The sequence below is a fragment of the Rhinopithecus bieti genome, unplaced genomic scaffold (genome assembly GCF_001698545.2).
Source record: "Rhinopithecus bieti isolate Rb0 unplaced genomic scaffold, ASM169854v2 scaffold_31548, whole genome shotgun sequence".
NCBI classification, from domain to species: Eukaryota; Metazoa; Chordata; class Mammalia; order Primates; family Cercopithecidae; genus Rhinopithecus; species Rhinopithecus bieti.
In genome coordinates, this window is record NW_016814470.1 from 6,134,947 (window position 1) to 6,154,390 (window position 19,444).

The window sequence follows — 19,444 nt, forward strand, 5'->3', positions numbered from 1 at the left end:
AAAAAGAGAACCGCCATCCTCCAGACCCCAGAATGGTAGATCCACTGACAGCTTGCACCATGCACCTGGAAAAGCCACAGACACTCAATGCCAGCCTGTGAAAGCAGCTGGGAGGGAGGCTGCTCCCTGCAAAGTCAGAGGGGCAGAGCTGCCTAAGACCATGGGAACCCACCTCTTGCATCAGTGTGACCTGGACGTGAGACCTGGAGTCAAAGGAGATCATTTTGGAGCTTTAAAGTTTGATTGCCCCACTGGATTTCAGACTTGCATGGGCACTGTAACCCCTTTATTTTGGCCAATTTCTCTTATTTGGAATGGCTGTATTTACCCAATGCCAGTACTCCCCTTGTATCTAGGAAGTAACTAGTATGCTTTGATTTTACAGTCTCAAAGGCAGAAGGGACTTGCCTTGTCTCAGATGAGACTTTGGACTGTGGACTTTGGGGTTAATGCTGAAATAAGACTTTGGGGGACTGGTGAGAAGGCATGATTGGTTTTGAAATGTGAGAGCATGAGATTTGGAGGGGCCGGGAGTGGAATGATATGGTTTGGCTGTGTCCCCATTCAAATCTCAACTTGAATTGTATTTCCCAGGATTCCCACGTGTTGTGGGAGGGACCTAGGGGGCGGTAATTGAATCATGGGGGCCAGTCTTTCCCATGTTATTCTTGTGATAGTGAGTAAGTCTCACAAGATCTGATGGGTTTACCAGGGGCTTCCGCTTTTGCTTCTTCCTCATTCCCTCTTGCCGCCACCATGTAAGAAGTGCCTTTCACCCTCCACCATGATTGTGAGACCTTCCCAGCCACATGGAACTATAAGTCCAATTAAACCTCTTTCTTTTGTAAATTGCCCAGTCTCGGGTATGTCTTTATGAGCAGCATGAAAATGGACTAATCCACATACCTACTAGACAAATAATGGGACCTTCCATTACCCACCCTTTAGCTCAACTATTCAATACCTGGATCAGAGAAGGCAGCACTGGTGACGTAGTGACTCCAATTGCTGCATTGATAGTTTCCACAACTGCCAGCATCTGGCAGAAATACATCATGTCAGCCACAGTATGGAATGTGTCATAAAAGGACTCTATGGGCAAAAATATACATTAAGGGTGAATCAGTTGGTAAATTCCAACAGAACTATTTCTCAAACTAGCTCACTCCTTTCATGAAAATAACTGTAGGAAAGGAATAACAAACATCCAGTCAGATTCGAGTTTCTTACTTAACTAAGCAGGAAGGGTGCAGGCCACTGGGGTCAAGAACAGTCAGCTCTACCAGTTACCAGAAAGTTAACACGTACACCTTATATGCCTTTCTCTTTTTTTTTTTTTTTTTGAGATGGAGTCTCACTTTGTTGCCAGGCTGGAGTGTAGTGGTGCAATCTCAGCTCACTGCAACCTCCGCCTCCTGGGTTCAAGTGATTCTCCTGCCTTAGCTTCCTGAGTAGCTGGGACTACAGGCGCACACCACCACACCCAGCTAATTTTTGTACTTTTAGTAGAGACAGGGTTTTCACCATGTTGACCAGGATGGTCTCGATCTCTTGACCTCGTGATCCGCCCACCTCGACCTCCCAAAGTGCTGGGATTACAGGCATGAGCCACCACGCCCGGCCACCTTTCTCATTTTTTTAAGAGTCAAGGTCTTGCTCCATCACCCAGTCTATAGTACAGTGTCATGATCATGGCTTACTGCAGCTTCAACCTCCTGGGCTCAAGAGATCCTCCCATGTCGGCCTCTTAAAGTGCTGGGATTACAGGCATGAGCTATTACACCTGGTCCATACTTTCATTATCAGGTAGAAAAATCCTCTCCCATTACTCTTTCTTCTCCTAAATTTTATTACCTATTTATTCATCAAATAAAGTTTCAGAATACTTTAGATCAAATTCTCAAAAATTTCCCATTGGCATTTACCAATGGAATGCCACTGGTCAAAGCCAGAATCCTGTTAAACACATAAATTAATTTAAGAAGAATTGGGCCAGGCACGGTGGCTTACGCCTGTAATACCAGCACTTTGGGAGGCTGAGGTGGACAGATCACAAAGTCAGGAGATTGAGACCATCCTGGCTAACATGGTGAAACCCTGTCTCCACTAAAATATAAAAAAAAAAAAATTAGCCAGGCGTGGTGGCAGGTGCCTCTAGTCCCAGCTACTCGGGAGGCTGAGGCAGGAGAATGGCATGAACCCAGGAGGCGGAGCTTGCAGTGAGCCAAGATCATGACACTGCACTCAAGCCTGGGCGACAGAGTGAGACTCCGTCTCAAAAAAAAAAAAAGAAGAACTAATATATTTATGATACTCTTTTTATTCTGTTTTAGACTAGTTCATTTTAGAACCTATTTAGGCTCCACAAGGGTGAGAACTCTTTTGGCCTTGCTTAACTTTGGCACTGGAAGTATCACATCAATTTATTTAGTTGTTAGTGAACATACAAAAGGATTCTAGCCCAAGATGTGGCTCTGGCTAGCTATGGATGTGAACCATTTTTGACCATCTCTAGGCCTATATTTTTATTACCTGTTAAATGGAAAGAATACCAGTCAGCTTATTTCACAAGGTCATGGGAAATAAGAGCTATGAAAGCACAGCAAAAAGTAGAGGGTGCTACACAAATGCAGCGGTTATTATTAACACCAAAGGCAGAGAGTGAATACTGGGCCAAACTACTGAGAAAGGGAAAATTAATCCAAAAATTTCTTACTTGCCTTTTCCCAAGATACAGAAGCGCACAGTCAGGTTGACAAAGATCCAGGAGAATCCCAAGAACTGCACAAGATTATACATAAACAGGTATCCTTTCCGTAAGTTTGTAAGAGCTGTAAAGCAAAGCAAAGCAGTAAGCTATTAAAAGCAATAGTCCCAGCAGGAGAGAGGTGTGTGAGGCATATCTGGATGACTTCAACCCTTTTTCCTTCTTGAATGCTCCTAAGCTCCCACACAAATACCTGGTCCTGGTCCTCACCAGTCTGGGCTCCTACTCCCACAGAGAAACATACAAGGAACATTGCTCTCCAGCGTTTATTTTCAGCAGGACTTCCTGTCCCAGCCTTGAAGAATAGGTATACAGACATAACAAACCCAAGAAAAAAATATTACCCCTGGTGTGATATTATGATATGTGTATATGTACATATAGGTTTTCATCCACAGTTTCTGGCTCATAACTCCCACAACCCTTGTTATAGTTTTTTGTTATAATGTTGGGACACTTTAGGCCTCAGAAAACAGAATCTTCCTCTGTGACCTTCCCTGCCTTCCTTTCAGCTGCCCACGGCACGACTCTAATCTGAATGTGGGTCCTAAGACCCTCATTCCAGAGAGGGTCTTGCTTCATACTCTGGAGGAAGGAACACTGCACAGAGAGGCTGAGAAGAATCTGGACAGACAGGCCTTGTGGGGTTTAGGTCAGACCCCTTTTGTCTAATCACATTTCAACACAGTTCAACATGCTTCAGTCATGCCTATCAGATGAAGTCTCCATAAAAGGCCCAAGGGGACAGGGTTTGGTCAGCTTCCAGACAGCTAAACACATGGAGGTTCCTGGAGGGTGGCACACCTGGGGAGGGCATGGAAGCTCCGCGCCACTTCCTCCATACTTCCTCCTAATCTCTTCATCTGTATCCTTCATAATATCCCTTACAATAAACCAACAAACTTGTTTCCCTGAGTTCTGTGGAGCCACGCTAGCAAATCAATCAAACCCCAGGAGCGGGTTGTGGGAACTGTAATTTACAGCCTATTGGTCACAAGTTCTGGAGGCCCAGACTCGGGACAGGCTGGGGGCAGGAGGGTGTCTTGGAGACTGAGCCCTTCATCTGTGGGAATCTGATGCTATCTCTAGGTAAATAGTGTCGGAATTGAATCAGAGGGCACTCAGCTGGTGTCTGCTGCAGAACTCATTGCTTGCTTGGTGTGTGGGGGGAAAAAACCCACACACTTGGACACAGAAGTCTTCTGTGTTGATTGTTGTTGAGTAAGAAAATAGGAAAAAGTTTAATCCCAGCACTTTGGGAAGGCCGAAGACGGGCGGATCACAAGGTCGAGGAGATCGAGACCGATCCTGGCTAACATGGTGAAAACCCCGTCTCTACTAAAAATACAAAACTAGCCGGGCGGAGGGTGGCGGGCGCCTGTAGTCCAGCTGCCCGGGAGGCTGAGGCAGGAGAATGGCGTAACCCGGGAGGCGGAGTTGCAGTTGAGCTGAGATCCCGGCCACTGCGCTCCAGTCCTGGTGACAGAGCGAGACTCCGCCTTCAAAAAAAAAACAAAAAAAAAAAAAAAGAAAATAGGAAAAAGCAGTGCTGAGTGTTGTAGTGTTGTATTTTTTCCATAACACCTGGCAAAAAAAAATGGCCATCTGAAGAGGCATTAACAAAAAGGAAAAGATTTCCTCAGCTCTGCGTCCAGTTATTTTTATTATTTACTACTCCATTCTTCTGAGATGGAGTCCTTGCTCTGTCACCCAGGTTGAGTGGCAGTGCACGATCTCGGCTCACTGCAACCTCCACCTCCCGGTTCAAGCAATTCTGCCTGCCTCAGCCCTCCCCGAGTAGCCTGAGATTACGGCACCCACCACCATGCCCGGCTAATTTTTGTATTTTTTAGCCAGAGACAGGTTTCATCATGTTGGCCCAGGGTGGTCTTAAACTCCTGACCTCAGGTGATCTGCCCACCTTGGCCTCTCAAAGTACTGGGATTACACGGCATCGAGCCACCCATACTGACCCTCCAGTCATCTTAATATAATCCATAGTTTTTTCTTTTGGAATTTCTTTAAGGTCACTGAGGTCAGACTAGCTCACAGAGATAGATACAGTATAATAAAAAACCAATTCTGATATTTGGTTTATAGTTCATTCAAGCCAAGCATATAACTGAATACCTACAATGGGGTGCAGGTACTGTGAGAAAGAACTACTGGATACAAAGGTAGTTCAAGGCTGCCTCTCAGAGCTTACAATCTAAAAAACTGTAATACCCAGGTGGGGAGTGACAAGTAATTGTCTGTGTGAAACTTTCAAGGTGGAAAAGAATGACATTAGGCTGGAGAAGTGGCCATCAAGCTAGTCTACATGGATAAGCTGGTATCTGATCTGGCTTTCTGTTTTTTTTTTCTTTTTTTCTTTTTTTTAACACAGCGTCCTCACTCTGTTGCCCAGGTTAGAATGCAGTGTGGGGACCATAGCTCTCTGCTAGCCCTGACGCCTCCTGGGTCCACCCATCCTCCCACTCACCTCCCAAGTAGTTAGGTCTACAGGTCTGTGCCACCCCACCCTGGCTACATTTCTATATTCCTATCGTATTTTGCTAGAAACACAGTTTGCTACGTTGCCCCGGCCTGAATCTCGAACTCCCTGGACTACATCCTCCCACCCTCAGTCTCCCAAAGTGCTGGGATTACAGCGATGAAGCCAACATGACTTGGCTGATCTGAGCTTTCGAAAAGATGGTAGACCGAGAGAGCATAAACCAAAAGGAGGCACAATCTTCAACACCAACATGGAAAATAAACGGCACATTAAAGTTTTGTCTCGCAGCCTAAGATTCATGAAGATGTACAGCCATTACAGAGTAAAGGGAAGAAAACAAGGAGCTTTAACAGAGTCATGGTTGAGCTCCAAAGGAGTAGGGTAAAGAAAAGGACAGTTTCTTAAGAGAAGATCTGTGGTGTTCAGATTTTTGCTGCTTATATTTGATTCCTAGGAATACAGATGTTCTGCAAAAGACATCTGGGTTGGTCCCTCAAATAATCACCATTTAATAATTGGTCAATCAAAACCAGCCTAAGCCAGGGCACATGCTGTGGATCCCAGCTACTCGGGAGGCTGAAGGTAGAACGATCACTTGAGCCCAGGATCTCAAGATCAGCCCTGGACAGCATAGTATAGACCCCATCTCAAAAAAAAAAAAACCAAACACAGCCTTTAGTCCTAAGACTCCAAAAAATGTCAGACTTCCAGCACATTACGCTAATTAAAACTTTCTTCTTCAAAACTACAAAATCTGTTACACTTCCGCACCACTGAAGAACTTTCTTTTCGAAAGACTTTATGAATTTAGATAAAACCAGTTAAAAGCTTTACCCTAACACCAAAAAACCATATAGTTCTAGGAATTTTTATCTATTTCTTGAAGCTTTATCCTTTAAAACAGCCAAAAATTAATTGAAATCTCAAGTGGCTTTTTATGTTGTTAGTTCTTTGCCTCCACCTAATCCCTCTCCCCTCCTCAGCTTTCCTAAAGAATATTCCCCTAAGGTAGTGGCTATTCAAATCTTTTTTTTTTTTTTTTTTTTTTTTTTTTTGAGACGGAGTCTCCGCTCTGTCACCCGTGCTGGAGTGCTGTGGGGCCGGATCCTCAGCTCACTGCAAGCTCCAGCCTCCCGGTTCACGCCATTCAATCCTGACTCAGCCTCCCGAGTAACGTGCTTACAGGCCCGCCACCCTTCGCCCGCTAGTTTTTTGTATTCTTTTAGTCAAAGACGGGGTTTTCACCGTGGGGGTTAGCCAGGATGGTCTCGATCTCCTGACCATCCGTGATCCGCCCGTTCTCGGCCTCCCAAAGTGCTGGATGTACAGCTGAGCCACGCGCGCCCGGCCTCCCCAATCTTTTTTACAATTCCCTTCTCAAAAGAAACCTTATTCGACATGCCAACCACATAAAAGAGAGTTGCTCTGACTGAGGTAGACCTGTTCGTGTGATCTACTCCTCCCAAGCATCTCTGGGAACCCCCTGGGGTACCATGGAACACAGTTTGAAAAGTACTGCTCCAAAACTTTCCCCTCCCTTATTTATGGCATGCTAGATAAGTACCACTAAAATCTGAAAAATTTCAACTTAGAACAAATAAGAAGCACTTATTTCATTCTGCTTTTCAGAGGTAGTTTTACCTAGACCTGAAGTTCTCCCAATAAGACTGTAAGCCCTGTTGAGTACCAGCGCTACGATGGATCCCTCTGGCTCTCAGTCAAGGGCCCAGCACAATGCTTGCCACACAGCATGACTTTAACAGATAGCTGCTGAATTTAATCTAACTACATCACCCAGAAGATAATACACTTACAGAGCTTCCTGCTTAAAGTGGTTAGACGGAAACAGAAATTGATTTGTTAAAGGTTAATGAATAGCAGGACTATACAGAATACTCTCCATCTTTCAGGCTGACAACCACACTTACGTATCATACAGCCTTTGAGAGTTCAGCTGGGAGAAAAACACCAGGCTGAAGGAGTGCAGCCTTGGACCCATGCAATCATTTCCCCAAGTCTGCAGGATTTGGTTGCCATCTGCCATGAGGCCAGTCCAGGAGTTCTTTTATTCTGTTATACTAGCCTTGGTGTACTCACGAAATAACACCCAAAACACAAAGGAAATATTAAAGGTAAGGATTCTGACGTGGGTGGTGCAGACCTTAAGCACTAGACCTAAAGGGTTTTTCATAAACTCACCCACACAGCTCACCGGGATGAAATCATTAGCTCTCTGGCCACATCACAATTATCCATACTTCCAACACTAGCACAAGTTAACTGGTAACTACCATGGCAGCAGCGCAACTTACTTTCAGGAGAGCCTTCGCTTTCCAGTCGGAGTTTATTTAGGCGCTCTTCTTCCTAGAATTTAGACAAAAGTTTTCCAAGAACACAAGTTAGAATTCCCAGATGCTTGCAAAAGTCCATATGCTGGCTGAGTAATCTGACTTCCTCAAAGCCACCTCCTCCGGTTGGGGTGAGTGCCATCATCGGGAAAAATATTCTAGGTCATAGGGCCAAACGCCTGACTCCTCCTTACTAAGCAGCATTAGCATCACACGATGCCCATCCATTGTTCACAAAATTAACCCAATCATCTGGCTTCCAAACTGACAAGTGACCTTGGAATCTTAAAGCTGGAAAGGACATCGAGAAGATCTGTTGCAGTCAGAGAAATAAAACAGAAGTTTAAGGCAGGAAGTAGACTGCTATTTTATTTTCAAGATTTCTAGATTTTAGTATAATTTTCCAGAAGCTAAGATCATGTTTCCAACATCAGTATGAACTCACGTTTAGCTTAATAGAGATACAGATAGATCCATACAGAAATATTTACAGGTGTATGTGTATGCATGGGTTAGTATCCAAACATGTATTTTCTTGTTCTGCCAGTGAAGACAACCTAAAAGCAATGGCAACCTGGTAGCAATGAGCATACCTGGCACACAGATTTTGCTTTCCAATACTATTCTACAGTAAGAACAGAGCTCCTTGAAGAAATGGCTGTTCCAGGGCTGAAGCAGGAAACGTACATACAAGATAAGCCTGGAGCAGCTTATAGTGCCAGAAAGTAAGGAAGTGCTCAAAAAAAAAAACAAAAAAAAAACAAAAAAAAAAACAGTCCCATAATGATGGCACTTTCTCAAAAAGATACAAAAGCCAAATGAAAGATGGGCAGGATGAGGACATAACTAAAGGCCAGTTAGTGCCAAAGTTGGAAGATTCTGAGCAACGAAATAAATAATATTAGTTTATAACTCAGAGTATAAAATAAATACCACGTACCCACATGATATAAATAAATGATTGAATAAATAAATGGGAGACAACAGACATGCATAATTATTCTCCTATGCAGAAAAATTCCAAATAATTATGTAGATACTCCATCTAAAGGACAGGAAGCATAACTCCCTGCTCCTTAAATGTAGGCTACACATAGTGACTTCCTTCCAAGGAGTGGCAAGAGGAAAATAACCTTATAGTGGAGAAACCTGATAAGCGTCACCTCAAGCCAGCTGACCCATGGTTAATATCAACAGTGATGTGTCATGTTGATAGTATGTACTCTTTTTTTTTTTTTGAGACAGAGTCTCACTCTGTTGCCCAGGCTGGAGTACAGTGGCGCAATCTCGGCTCACTGCAAGCTCTGCCTCCCGAGTTCACGCCATTCTCCTGCCTCAGCCTCCTGAGCAGCTAGGACTACAGGCGTGCGTCACCATGCTCGGCTAATTTTTTGTATTTTTACTAGAGACAGGGTTTCACTGTGCTAGCCAGGATGGTCTCGATCTCCTGACCTTGTGATCCGCCTGCCTCGGCCTCCCAAAGTGCTGGGATCACAGGCGTGAGCCACCACGCCCAGCCGTATGTACTTTTGATATGATGTGATAAGAACTGCACTTTACCTCTGTGGTCTTCTCAATATCTGTCACCTTAGTCTAGTTGTAAGAGAAACATCAGACAGATTTCAACTGAGGGACAGTCTACAAAATACATAGTGAATACTTCTTGAAAATCACGTCACCAGGTCTTTAAATGAATTTGTAACTTTGTCGCTATTCTTTCAGACCCTGAGAGGTATCTGCAGTGGCCTGAATGACGTGGGTTCCCCATGATTTGTCCTCAATGACTAGATCCTAGGATCCTTACTAACCTTAGCTCTGAGCTCCATTTCCGCATCCGATTCATCCAGCCAACGATCAAAGTCAGGGGCCAAAAACAGTGGTCGCTTTTCCTGCTTCGTGAGTCTCTCCCACCACTGACTCACTTTCTTCTGTACCGTAATGTTTACCTGCCTCTGGGTCAGTTTGTAAACAGGCTAGGAGAAAAAGTGAAAATGTAAGAATGCCCTCTTCTGTTCCCTAAAGCAGCACCATGCCAGGGGCGCTGTACAGAGAAACTGCAGGATATGTTTATTCTTCTTTCTGTGGTACTGCAAGTCCTGATGCAAAGGGAACATCTAGACCAGGGGTCTCCAACTCCTGGGCCACAGACCAATACTGGTTGGGAATGGGGCCACACAGGAGGAGCTGAGCCGTGGGCAAGTGAGCGAAACTTCATCTATATTTACACTCGCTCCCCATCACTTGCATTACCTCCTGAGGCCTGCCTCCTGTCAGATCAGCATTGGCATAAAATTCACATAGGAGCACAAACTCTATTGTGAATTGTGCATGCAAGGAATCTAGGTTGCTCACTCTTTATGAGACTCTAACACCTGATCATCTGTCACTGTCTCCCATCACCCCCAGATGGGACCGTCTAGTTGCAGGAAAACAAGCTCAGGGCTCTCACTGATTCTAAATTATGATGAGTTGTATAATTATTTCATTATATATTACAATGCAATAACAACAGAAATCAAGTGCACAATAAAGGTAATGCATTTGAATCACCCTGAAACCATCCCCACCCCACCATCTGTGAAAAAAGTGTCTTCCACAAAACTGGACCCTGGTGCCAAAAAGGTTGATCTAGACCAAGGGCTGGCATGGAGAACTGGTAAGAACATAATGTCCTTCTCTGATTCCCCCAGTGAATGACACAGGAGGATATCAGGATAAGAAAGGCAAATAGTTCCTGGTTAGGCTGGAGGAAACTAGCATGAACCTCCTGCCACAGCCACATCATGGAAGGTACTACGTCCAATCACCCTCTCAAGGGTACTGCATCCAATCACCCTCAGCTTATACATTTTCCTCCCATGAAAATGACTGTCCCTGGCTCAGCAGACTCTTGTTTTAGAAACACCTGCATCAAGGTCAGAACTGTATTGGATCAGTTACAGACTTTTTCACAGGGGTCAATCTGGGGAGTCTTCCCAACTAAACTCAAATTCTTATAGGCCATTCCAGCTCATTGTTGGTCTACATGGCCTCTCCCTTGTCTCCAAAGGAAGCCCCATGACAGGTTCTCTGCCCACTATACCACTGGTTATTATTAATGCTTTCTCAAAACAACTGAGCACCTGTGCAGGGAAATCAAGAAGTTCAAGTCCCCAGAGCTAAGTGTAATTCCAGAAACCTAAATACCCCATCTATTGGATTCTCTCCCTGCTTGTGAGAGAAGCTTCCTCAGGCTCTAAGGGAAGAGAAGCTTCGATGATATCTGTAGCATTCTTTCTGAAGACCAGCTGCCTTTGCCCTTTTGATTTCTATTTTTCTCAACCCCACCTATGGCAAAGTCACATGAAAGTAACCCTTGGTGGGGGCTTCAACTACCCTATGTAACTCTGTTCTCAACAGGTGCCATACTCCTCTGCCATCACTAAAACCTGAATATCAGAGCTAGAAGGAACCCTGGAGATCACTTAGTCCAGAATTTCATTTAACATATGAGAAAACTGGAACTCAAAGAAGTGAAGAGACTTGTTCAAGATCACACCACTAATAAATGGCAGGGCCCATTCAACTCGGGGTCTCTGACTTTCCCATTCCTCTGCAGCTAAAACCTGGGCTCTGTTCCAAATAAGAGAACTCTATTATTCCCCTTTGGTTTTATCTTCTTCTCTCCACAAACCCTGCTCCCCATTTCACTAAACTACTGGTATTCATTTCCTAAAATGGGAAGGGAAGTGAGAAAGGAAAGAACATACCTCTGGCTTCACAAGGTCTAAGAACTCCAGGTGAAATTCATAGACATTGTCTCCTTTGGCACCATGTCCTTGAGCTATAAAGAAAGAAATATGGGTTATTGCAAATTTGAGCAGAGTGAGGCCATCCAAAAGCCAGCTTGGTGCAGTTCTTTCCTAAGTATGTGAACATTTTTTTTCTTTTTCTTTTTTTTTTTGAGACAGTCTCACTCTGTCACCCAGGCTGGAGTGCAGTGGCACAATCTCAGCTCACTGCAAGCTCTGCCTCCCAGGTTCATGCCATTCTCCTTCCTCAGCCTCCCAAGTAGCTGGGACTACAGGCGCCCACCACCACGTCCAGCTAATTTTTTGTGTTTTTAGTAGACAGGGTTTCACCATGTTAGCCAGGATGGTCTCAATCTCCTGACCTCAAGTGATCCGCCCGCCTCAGCCTCCCAAAGTGCTGGGATTACAGGCATGTGCCACCATGCCCAGCAAGAATATTACACTTGATCATAGCCAAAAGGCTGAGAAGCAATGTAGTCCAAAAATCTTAATGGGTCCTGTTAAAATGTGTGGGGGCTTGTGAGCAGAGCTCTTCAACAGCTAGACAGGTCAAATCTTTGATGTAAGTTTATCTCCATATGTCCTCTGATGTCAGTTTCGGAGTATTTACCCAATTTTCCACTGTGACCCTGATGATACCCTGTACAAATAACAGGCAGGAAAAAGAATAGAGAAAGCAATGCCAAAGGGGCCACACAGATATAAATTTAACTTTCACAATTACTTTGGCTGTAAATCTAGAGCAGACAAAAATTGGTGGGTGTATCATCTTGACCGTGGTTAAGGAAAGTTGCAGGGCACATGGAAATGCTGGATTGTCTTGGACAGCTCTGAATCTAAAACCTCCCAAGCAGGGAGAGAGATGGAGAAGCTGACTCCTCCTTTAGTACATCCCAAATGGAACAAGGTAAAAGAAATACAAGCTTTTGTAGCTTGTGAAGGACAGGTGGAACTAGGAGGGAAGTACCTGACTTGGCCAATGCCTCATCCCTATGCCTTGACATGGCTTCTTTCTCCAATTCAAGCTGGCACCATGCCTAGGTGCCAGTGACTGCTGGACCCAGCAGCTGCTGCTGGACCTCCCTTCCACTCTCCTCTCTGATTCATTTACCATTTGGTTCCCTTCTGGGACTCTCATCCCTTATCTGACCATATGTAGACTAATAACCTGCCTAATATTCGCCATAGGTAGCAATTATTCTCTATGACCATAAATTCCTTAAGGTAGCACAGTATATAAGGTCTAAGTGGCAAGATATGCTTTTATCACTTTAAATTTCATGTAAATGTATATAATTTCCAAAAAACCTGAGCTGAGTGGTAACTACTCTCATCCTGAAAAGCAGATACAAAAGCCAGGCTGTACTTTCATGCAAGTATATTACGGTAGATGGAATTTCACATAAAGCAGAAACTCTTCATGCTCCAATAATCCCAGGAACTGGAACAGAGAGAATCCTACCCCACTGGGTGACAGTGAATGCAGATCCCACCCTCTCCAGTACAGCAGTAAATCTGCTGATGGACTGAGGAGAAGGCAGACGGAGGCAGATTCATAGAATTAGAGACTGTCAGAGTTGAAAAGGCCTGAGACATCATCTAGAAAGTAGTGTTTCTCAAACTGGTCTGCAAATCTAGTATCAGGGAGCCACAAAGTCTCATCAAGAAAATTTCTTAGGAATGGTGTAATAAATAATTATTATTTTTAAAAATGTTTAAAAATATTTTTTAAAAAAACAGAACAAACAAACAACAACAAAAAAAAACAGGCACAGTGACTCACGCCTGTAATCCCAGCACTTTGAGAGGCCAAGGCGAGTAGATCACTTGAGGTCAGGAGTTCAAGACCAGCCTGGACAACATGGTGAAACCCTGTCTCTACTGAAAATACAAAAATTAGCTGGGCGTGGTGGCGGATGCCTGTAATCCTAGCTACTCAGGAGGCTGAGGCACAAGAATCACTTGAACCCAGGAGACAGAGGTTGCAGTGAGCCGAGATTGTGCCACTGCACTCCAGCCTGGGTGATAGAGCAAGACTCAATCTCAAAATAAATAAATAACATTTCTATTTTTTGTTTTCATAATAATCTTTTTTTTAAAAAAAAGCAGCATATTCTGGATCATCTAGATGGCCACTTCATAATCAAGTACTGCCATGCAATCAGTAGCTGTATATGTGTCTATGTTCACAGCTGCAGTGAAGCCAAATATCACTTAAAGTGACCATATTTAATTCTTCACGTGTTTCTCAATCTCAGGTCCATGAGCCCTTGAGAGTCCTGTGGAAACATTCTTAGGTGTCCACGGGTCCTCGAGTTTGAGAAACACAGATTAAAACCCAGCATCTTCATTGTGTAGGTCCAGAAAAGTCAATAACTTGTCCAAGACAGTGGCAGAATTACAGCTAGAAGGCAAGCCTCCTGATTTCTAACCCAGGATTCTTTTTTTTTTTCTTCACTGTATCTACTGCCTCTCCATGGGGGAAACAGGATTTTAAACCAATTCTTTGACTTTTCTAATCACATATTTCAAAACAATTTAGCTTACTTCATGAAGATCAGAGGAGTGAACATCAGCAAAAAATCGTAAAACATACATTTAAAAAATAAAAAAGGGAAACCACCACCACACCTCCTTAACTGTGTATAGAGATGGGAGCATTTGCTGGGATACTGACCTTTGAAATGCAGCACATTTTCAGTGATGCTGATGGCAGGGTTCTGTGAAAAGAGACCAAGGATGCAAGAAGGCATTTTAATGAAGAGAAAAAATGAGATTAAACAAGGGGCTTCTTCCTCTCATCCTTCTCTCATGAGGACTCAGCCTCCTACTCTGTGCCTCCCCCAGAAATATATTTAGTCATTTATTCACATCTGTGTAGGCTTTCTCTATGTCTGTCTGTACCTATCTAAGACTGCAGACTCCTGCCAAGAAGGACCCTAACCTGCTCTGTGAAACAGTCAAGCACTGAATTACTCCATTCTGAGAATGGCCAATCATGCAAGGTGCTATGTGAGATACGACGGGAATACACAGATCTCCAGGACTCAATCCCTGAGCTGTAGAATAGAGGTTCCAGTGGGACAGATGAGGCACTTTCTGTGAGAAGATATGAAATAGTTATCAAGAAACATATGGTCAAGACGAAAAAGGTGGTAAAAGGCAGTAAGTGTTAGCAGAGTTAACAGAGGGAGAGAGAGAGCAAAACGGGAATACAGCGGTGGGGAAAAGCTCCACAAAAGGTGAGACTTGTACTGCAACCTGAATGATAAATTAATTCCGACAAGTGGAGGAAAGGGCAGAGGATTGCAGGTGGTGAATGAAAATGAAACACGCTGTGCCTGTGTCTCTAACTTAGAGGCTCCAGACCCTCTTAACCCCAAAGGAAACAAGACTCGGGAGAGGTCAAAATTCTCCAAACTGCTCACTGATTCCCAGAAGTTGCTACATACCTTCAGTTTAGCATCACAATTTAAAGTGAAACTACTCAACACTTTTTCCAGTGGATGAGAAACAACTCACCTCCTACTTCCAGCTCAAGGTTAATAAGCAAGAGGCAGCTCGTTCCCAGTGTCACGGTGTTTGTTTTTCTTCTGTGGGCTTAGCTTTCTGTGCTCCTCAACTACAGCTGTCATCTGACCACAACCTCATGAGATTCCAAGCCAGAACAACCCAACAGAGCCCCTCCTGAAGTCCTAACCCACAGAAACTGTGAGAGACAATAATCGATTATTGTTGCTTTAAGCCACTATATATTGGGTGATTTGCTATGTAGCAACAGATTAACAAATAATTAACTGCAAGTATTTCTTTAAATGCTTGGTAGAACTTCCAGGTGAAGCCATTTAGACCTGCAAGTTTCCCTGTGGGAAGACTTTTGACTATTGAATCCGTGTATTTAATGGTTACGAGGCTATCCAGGTTTTCTATCTCTTTTATAGAAACTGTCTTTATTTCTTGGAATTTATCCATTTTATCTGATATGAACTTGTTTTAATATTTTCTTTCTTTTTTTTGAAAAAGTCACCCAGGCTGGAGTGCAATGGCTCAGTCTCGGCTAACTGCAACCTCCACCTCCCGGGTTCAAGCAATTCTTCTGCCTCAGCCTCCCAAGTAGCTGGGAGTACAGGCGTGTGCCACCGTGCAGGGCCTAATATTCTCTTAGCTTTTAAATGTCTGTAGCTTTCATGGTTATGTCTTCTTCTTCATTACTGATATGGCTTGTGTCTTAATCTTGTCAATATGTCTACCAATTTTAATTATCTTTCAAGAATTTTTACCTTTTAATTGATTTTCTCCACCTCTGCTTTCTGTGTCTGTTCTTATCTTTATTCTTTCCTTCCTTCAATTTCTTTCGGAGAATTTGCTTTTTTATTTCTTTTTATTTATTTATTTTTTTTTGAGACGGAGTCTCGCTCTGTCACCCAGGCTGGAGTGCAGTGGCCGGATCTCAGCTCACTGCAAGCTCCGCCTCCCGGGTTTACGCCATTCTCCTGCCTCAGCCTGCCGAGTAGCTGGGACTACAGACGCCCGCCACCTCGCCCGGCTAGTTTTTTGTATTTTTTAGTAGAGACGGGGTTTCACTGTGTTAGCCAGGATGGTCTCAATCTCCTGACCTCGTGATCCGCCCGTCTTGGCCTCCCAAAGTGCTGGGATTACAGGCTTGAGCTACCGTGCCCGGCCTATTTTTTTTTTCTAACTTCTTGAAATGGAGATTCAAAGGTCATTAATTTTCGGACTATTTTTTTTCTAAGATAATCATCTAAGAATATAAATTTCCTACCAAATCCGACTTTGGCTGCTCTCAAGCTTTGATTATAGTATTTTCCATTCACATCCTAATTTCCATTATCGTTTTTTCATGGGTTGAGACGGATTTCTTAATTTCCAATTTTCTAGTTATCCTTATGTTATTAATTTCTATCTCAATTGCATTGTGATCAAAGAACATTCTCTGTGTAATTTCAATCCTGTCAAATGTATGGAGACTTGTTTAGGAAGCAGTATATAGTCAACTTTAGTAAACACTCTCAGTACATTTAAAAGAATGTGTATTCTGGAGTTGTTGGGGCCATGTTCTTTATATGTCCATTAGGTTTACTGTTAATTATTTGTTCACATAATCTATATCCTTACTGAATTTTGTCTTCTAGTTCTATCAATCACTGGGAAATCACACTATCATAAATTTGTCTATTTCTCCTTGTACGTCTGTTAATTTAGATATGATTGAGGCAATGTTACTAGATGCACATAACTTTTTTTTTTTTTTGAGATGGAGTCTCACTCTGTTCCCCAGGCTCACTGCAACCTCCGCCTCCTGGGCTCAAGCAATTCTTCTGCTTCAGCCTTTCGAGTAGCTGGGATTACAGGCGTGTGCCACCACACCCGGCTTATTTATTTATTTTCAGTAGAGATGGGATTACACCATATTGGCCAGACTGGTCTCAAACTCCTGACATTGTGATCCACCCACCTCAGCCTCCCAAAGTGCTGGGATTACAGGTGTGAGCCACCACACCAGGCCGGGTTTTGACCTTACTTCTAGCACCTGCACCCTGTCGGGCTGTCAAAACCGAAGTTCAAATTCACTTAGTTCAGCAAATGTTCGCAAGGCAAAAGCAGTTTCCGTGTTCAGCTCATCTCTCTGAGTTCCCAATTTCATTTCTATCTCGTTAACTTTTGATGTTTTAAGACATTTTATTCAATACTTTCAGTTGTTTTTAATAGAAAGCTCAATCTACACAACCTAGTCCATCTCTTACTAGAAAAGAAACTGTGCTTTTGCTTATAAGAAGAGGAGTGAATAGCCATGCCTGGTACCACGCACCTACAGTCCCAGCTACTCGGGAGGCTGAAGTGGGAATATCACTTGAACCCAGGGGTTTGAATGCAGCTAGGGGAACATAGCAAGTAGTCAGACCCTGTCTCTAATTCTTTTAAAAAATAAAAAAGAGAAGGAGAGTGGCTGGGCAAGGTAGCTCATGCCTATAATCCCAACACTTCGGGAGGCCTAGACAAGAGGATCACTTGAGCCCAGGAGTTCAAGACCAGCCTGAACAACATAGACCCTGTCTCTACAAAAATAAAAAAAATAGCCAGGTGTGGTGGTACATGCCTGTGGTCCCAGCTACTTGGGAGGCTAAGCTGGAAGGATAACTTGAGCCTAGGAGGTCAAAGCGGCAGTGAGCTTTTATTGCACCACAGCATTCCAACCTGGGTGACAGACTAAGACCCTGTCTCAAAAAAAAAAGGAGTGAATACGGAAAAGGGAATAAGAAAACTCAAATTCACAGTAACTCTCTTTTTTTTTTTTTTTTTTTGAGACAGAATCTCCCTCTGTCACCCAGGGCTGGAGTGCAGTGGTGCAATCTCGGCTCACTGCAGCCTCCACCTCCCAGGCTCAAGGATACTCCCACCTTAGCCTCTCAAATATCTGGGACTACAGGTCCACATCACCATGCCTGGCTAATATTTTTTTAAAATTTTTCGCAGAGACAAGTCTCACTATGTTGCCCAGGCTGGTCCCGAACTCCTGGGCTCAAGCAATCCTCCACCTCAGCCTACCAAACTGCTGGGATTATAGGCATGAGGCACCATGCCCAGCCATCATTTTAAAAATAACAATAAAATCACTTACATCACAGGTCTGTTGTAAGGATTAAATTATAACTGCACACACAGAGCCTGGCAACTAGTAAGAATTCATATTCCGGTTGCTTTTCTTCCTCTGACTAGAGTGCCCATCTAAGTTTCCATGCCTGTTGAACACTACTTCTCTTTCAAAGTTCAGGTCAAATGTTAATTCCTCTTCCTCCTCCTCACCCTAACATCAGAATCAACAGCTTCCTTCCTACTTTGTATTCACCTTTACTATAATACTTATCACACTGTTCCATAATCATTGTTGATCGTTTAACTGCCCCTCTTGACCTGAGTTCTTTTTTTTTTTTTTTTTTTTTTTTTTTGAGACGGAGTCTGGCTCTGTCGCCGGGGCTGGAGTGCAGTGGCCCGATCTCAGCTCACTGCAAGCTCCGCCTCCCGGGTTCCCACCATTCTCCTGCCTCAGCCTCCGGAGTAGCTGGGACTACAGGCGCCCGCCACCTCGCCCGGCTAGATTTTGTATTTTTTTAGTAGAGACAGGGTTTCACCGTGTTAGTCAGGATGGTGTCGATCTCCCGACCTTGTGATCCGCCCGTCTCGGCCTCCCAAAGTGCTGGGATTACAGGCTTGAGCCACCGCGCCCGGCCTTGACCTGAGTTCTTTGATGGTAGGGACTGTGTCTTATTCATCTCTATATACCTAATGCCTCAATAACTGTTTAGTGAACTGAAGTCAATTCATCCCGTTTTCAGAATCTCTGGCAGAACTACAAAGAGTTCACAATAAGCTATCTAACTCTTTGGACAAGAGTTTCCTTTCTCATTCAAATCATTAGTATTTATCTTCCCATTTGTGTGATTAGTAGGTGTGCAGAAGAGTTAACATAGCAGGCCTGAGGCTGCAGTCTTTAAAAGTGCCTGCTTCCAAGATCAGCCTTTGGCTGACATCTATCGAGAAACTCAGCCTTCCTCCATCCCCTAACTAATAAGGGTGGTTCAATGTTCCTAAACTGTGCCTACAAACAATGTGATTTATGGTGAATATCAACTTTCCTTCTAGGAGTCTGGAATTTTGGTACATGTTAGGCCAAGGTTACCTAAGTAACAAGCCCCCAGTAAAAATCATGGGTACTTGGCCGGGCACAGTCGCTCATGCCTGTAATCCCAAAGGCTGAGGTGGGTGGATCATGAGGTCAGGAGTTTGAGACCAGCCTGACCAACATGGTGAAACCCCGCCTCTACTTAAAATACAAAAATTAGCCAGGCGTGGTGGCGTGCGCCTGTAATCCCAGCTACTCAGGAGGCTGAGGCAGGAGAATCGCTTGAACTCAGCAGGCAGAGGTTGCAGTGAGCCGAGATCGGGCCACTGCACTCCAGCCTCGGTGACAGAGTGAGACTCTGTCTCAAAAAAAAAAAAAAAAAAAATCATGGGTATTCAA

At 43.8% G+C, this 19,444-nt stretch overlaps 1 protein-coding gene across 1 annotated transcript in view; it reads right to left on the bottom strand.

The window, feature by feature from the left end:
• HACD3 (3-hydroxyacyl-CoA dehydratase 3) overlaps nucleotides 1-19,444 on the bottom strand; it is a 50,387-nt gene that overhangs the window by 14,134 nt on the left and 16,809 nt on the right. The window contains exons 2-7 of the mRNA XM_017851097.1: nucleotides 14,081-14,123; nucleotides 11,362-11,435; nucleotides 9,421-9,585; nucleotides 7,577-7,628; nucleotides 2,721-2,831; nucleotides 965-1,092 (exon numbers count right to left, since the gene is read on the bottom strand). Of these exons, the coding sequence (XP_017706586.1) occupies nucleotides 965-1,092; nucleotides 2,721-2,831; nucleotides 7,577-7,628; nucleotides 9,421-9,585; nucleotides 11,362-11,435; nucleotides 14,081-14,123 (573 nt within the window). The remainder of the gene's footprint in view (nucleotides 1-964; nucleotides 1,093-2,720; nucleotides 2,832-7,576; nucleotides 7,629-9,420; nucleotides 9,586-11,361; nucleotides 11,436-14,080; nucleotides 14,124-19,444) is intronic.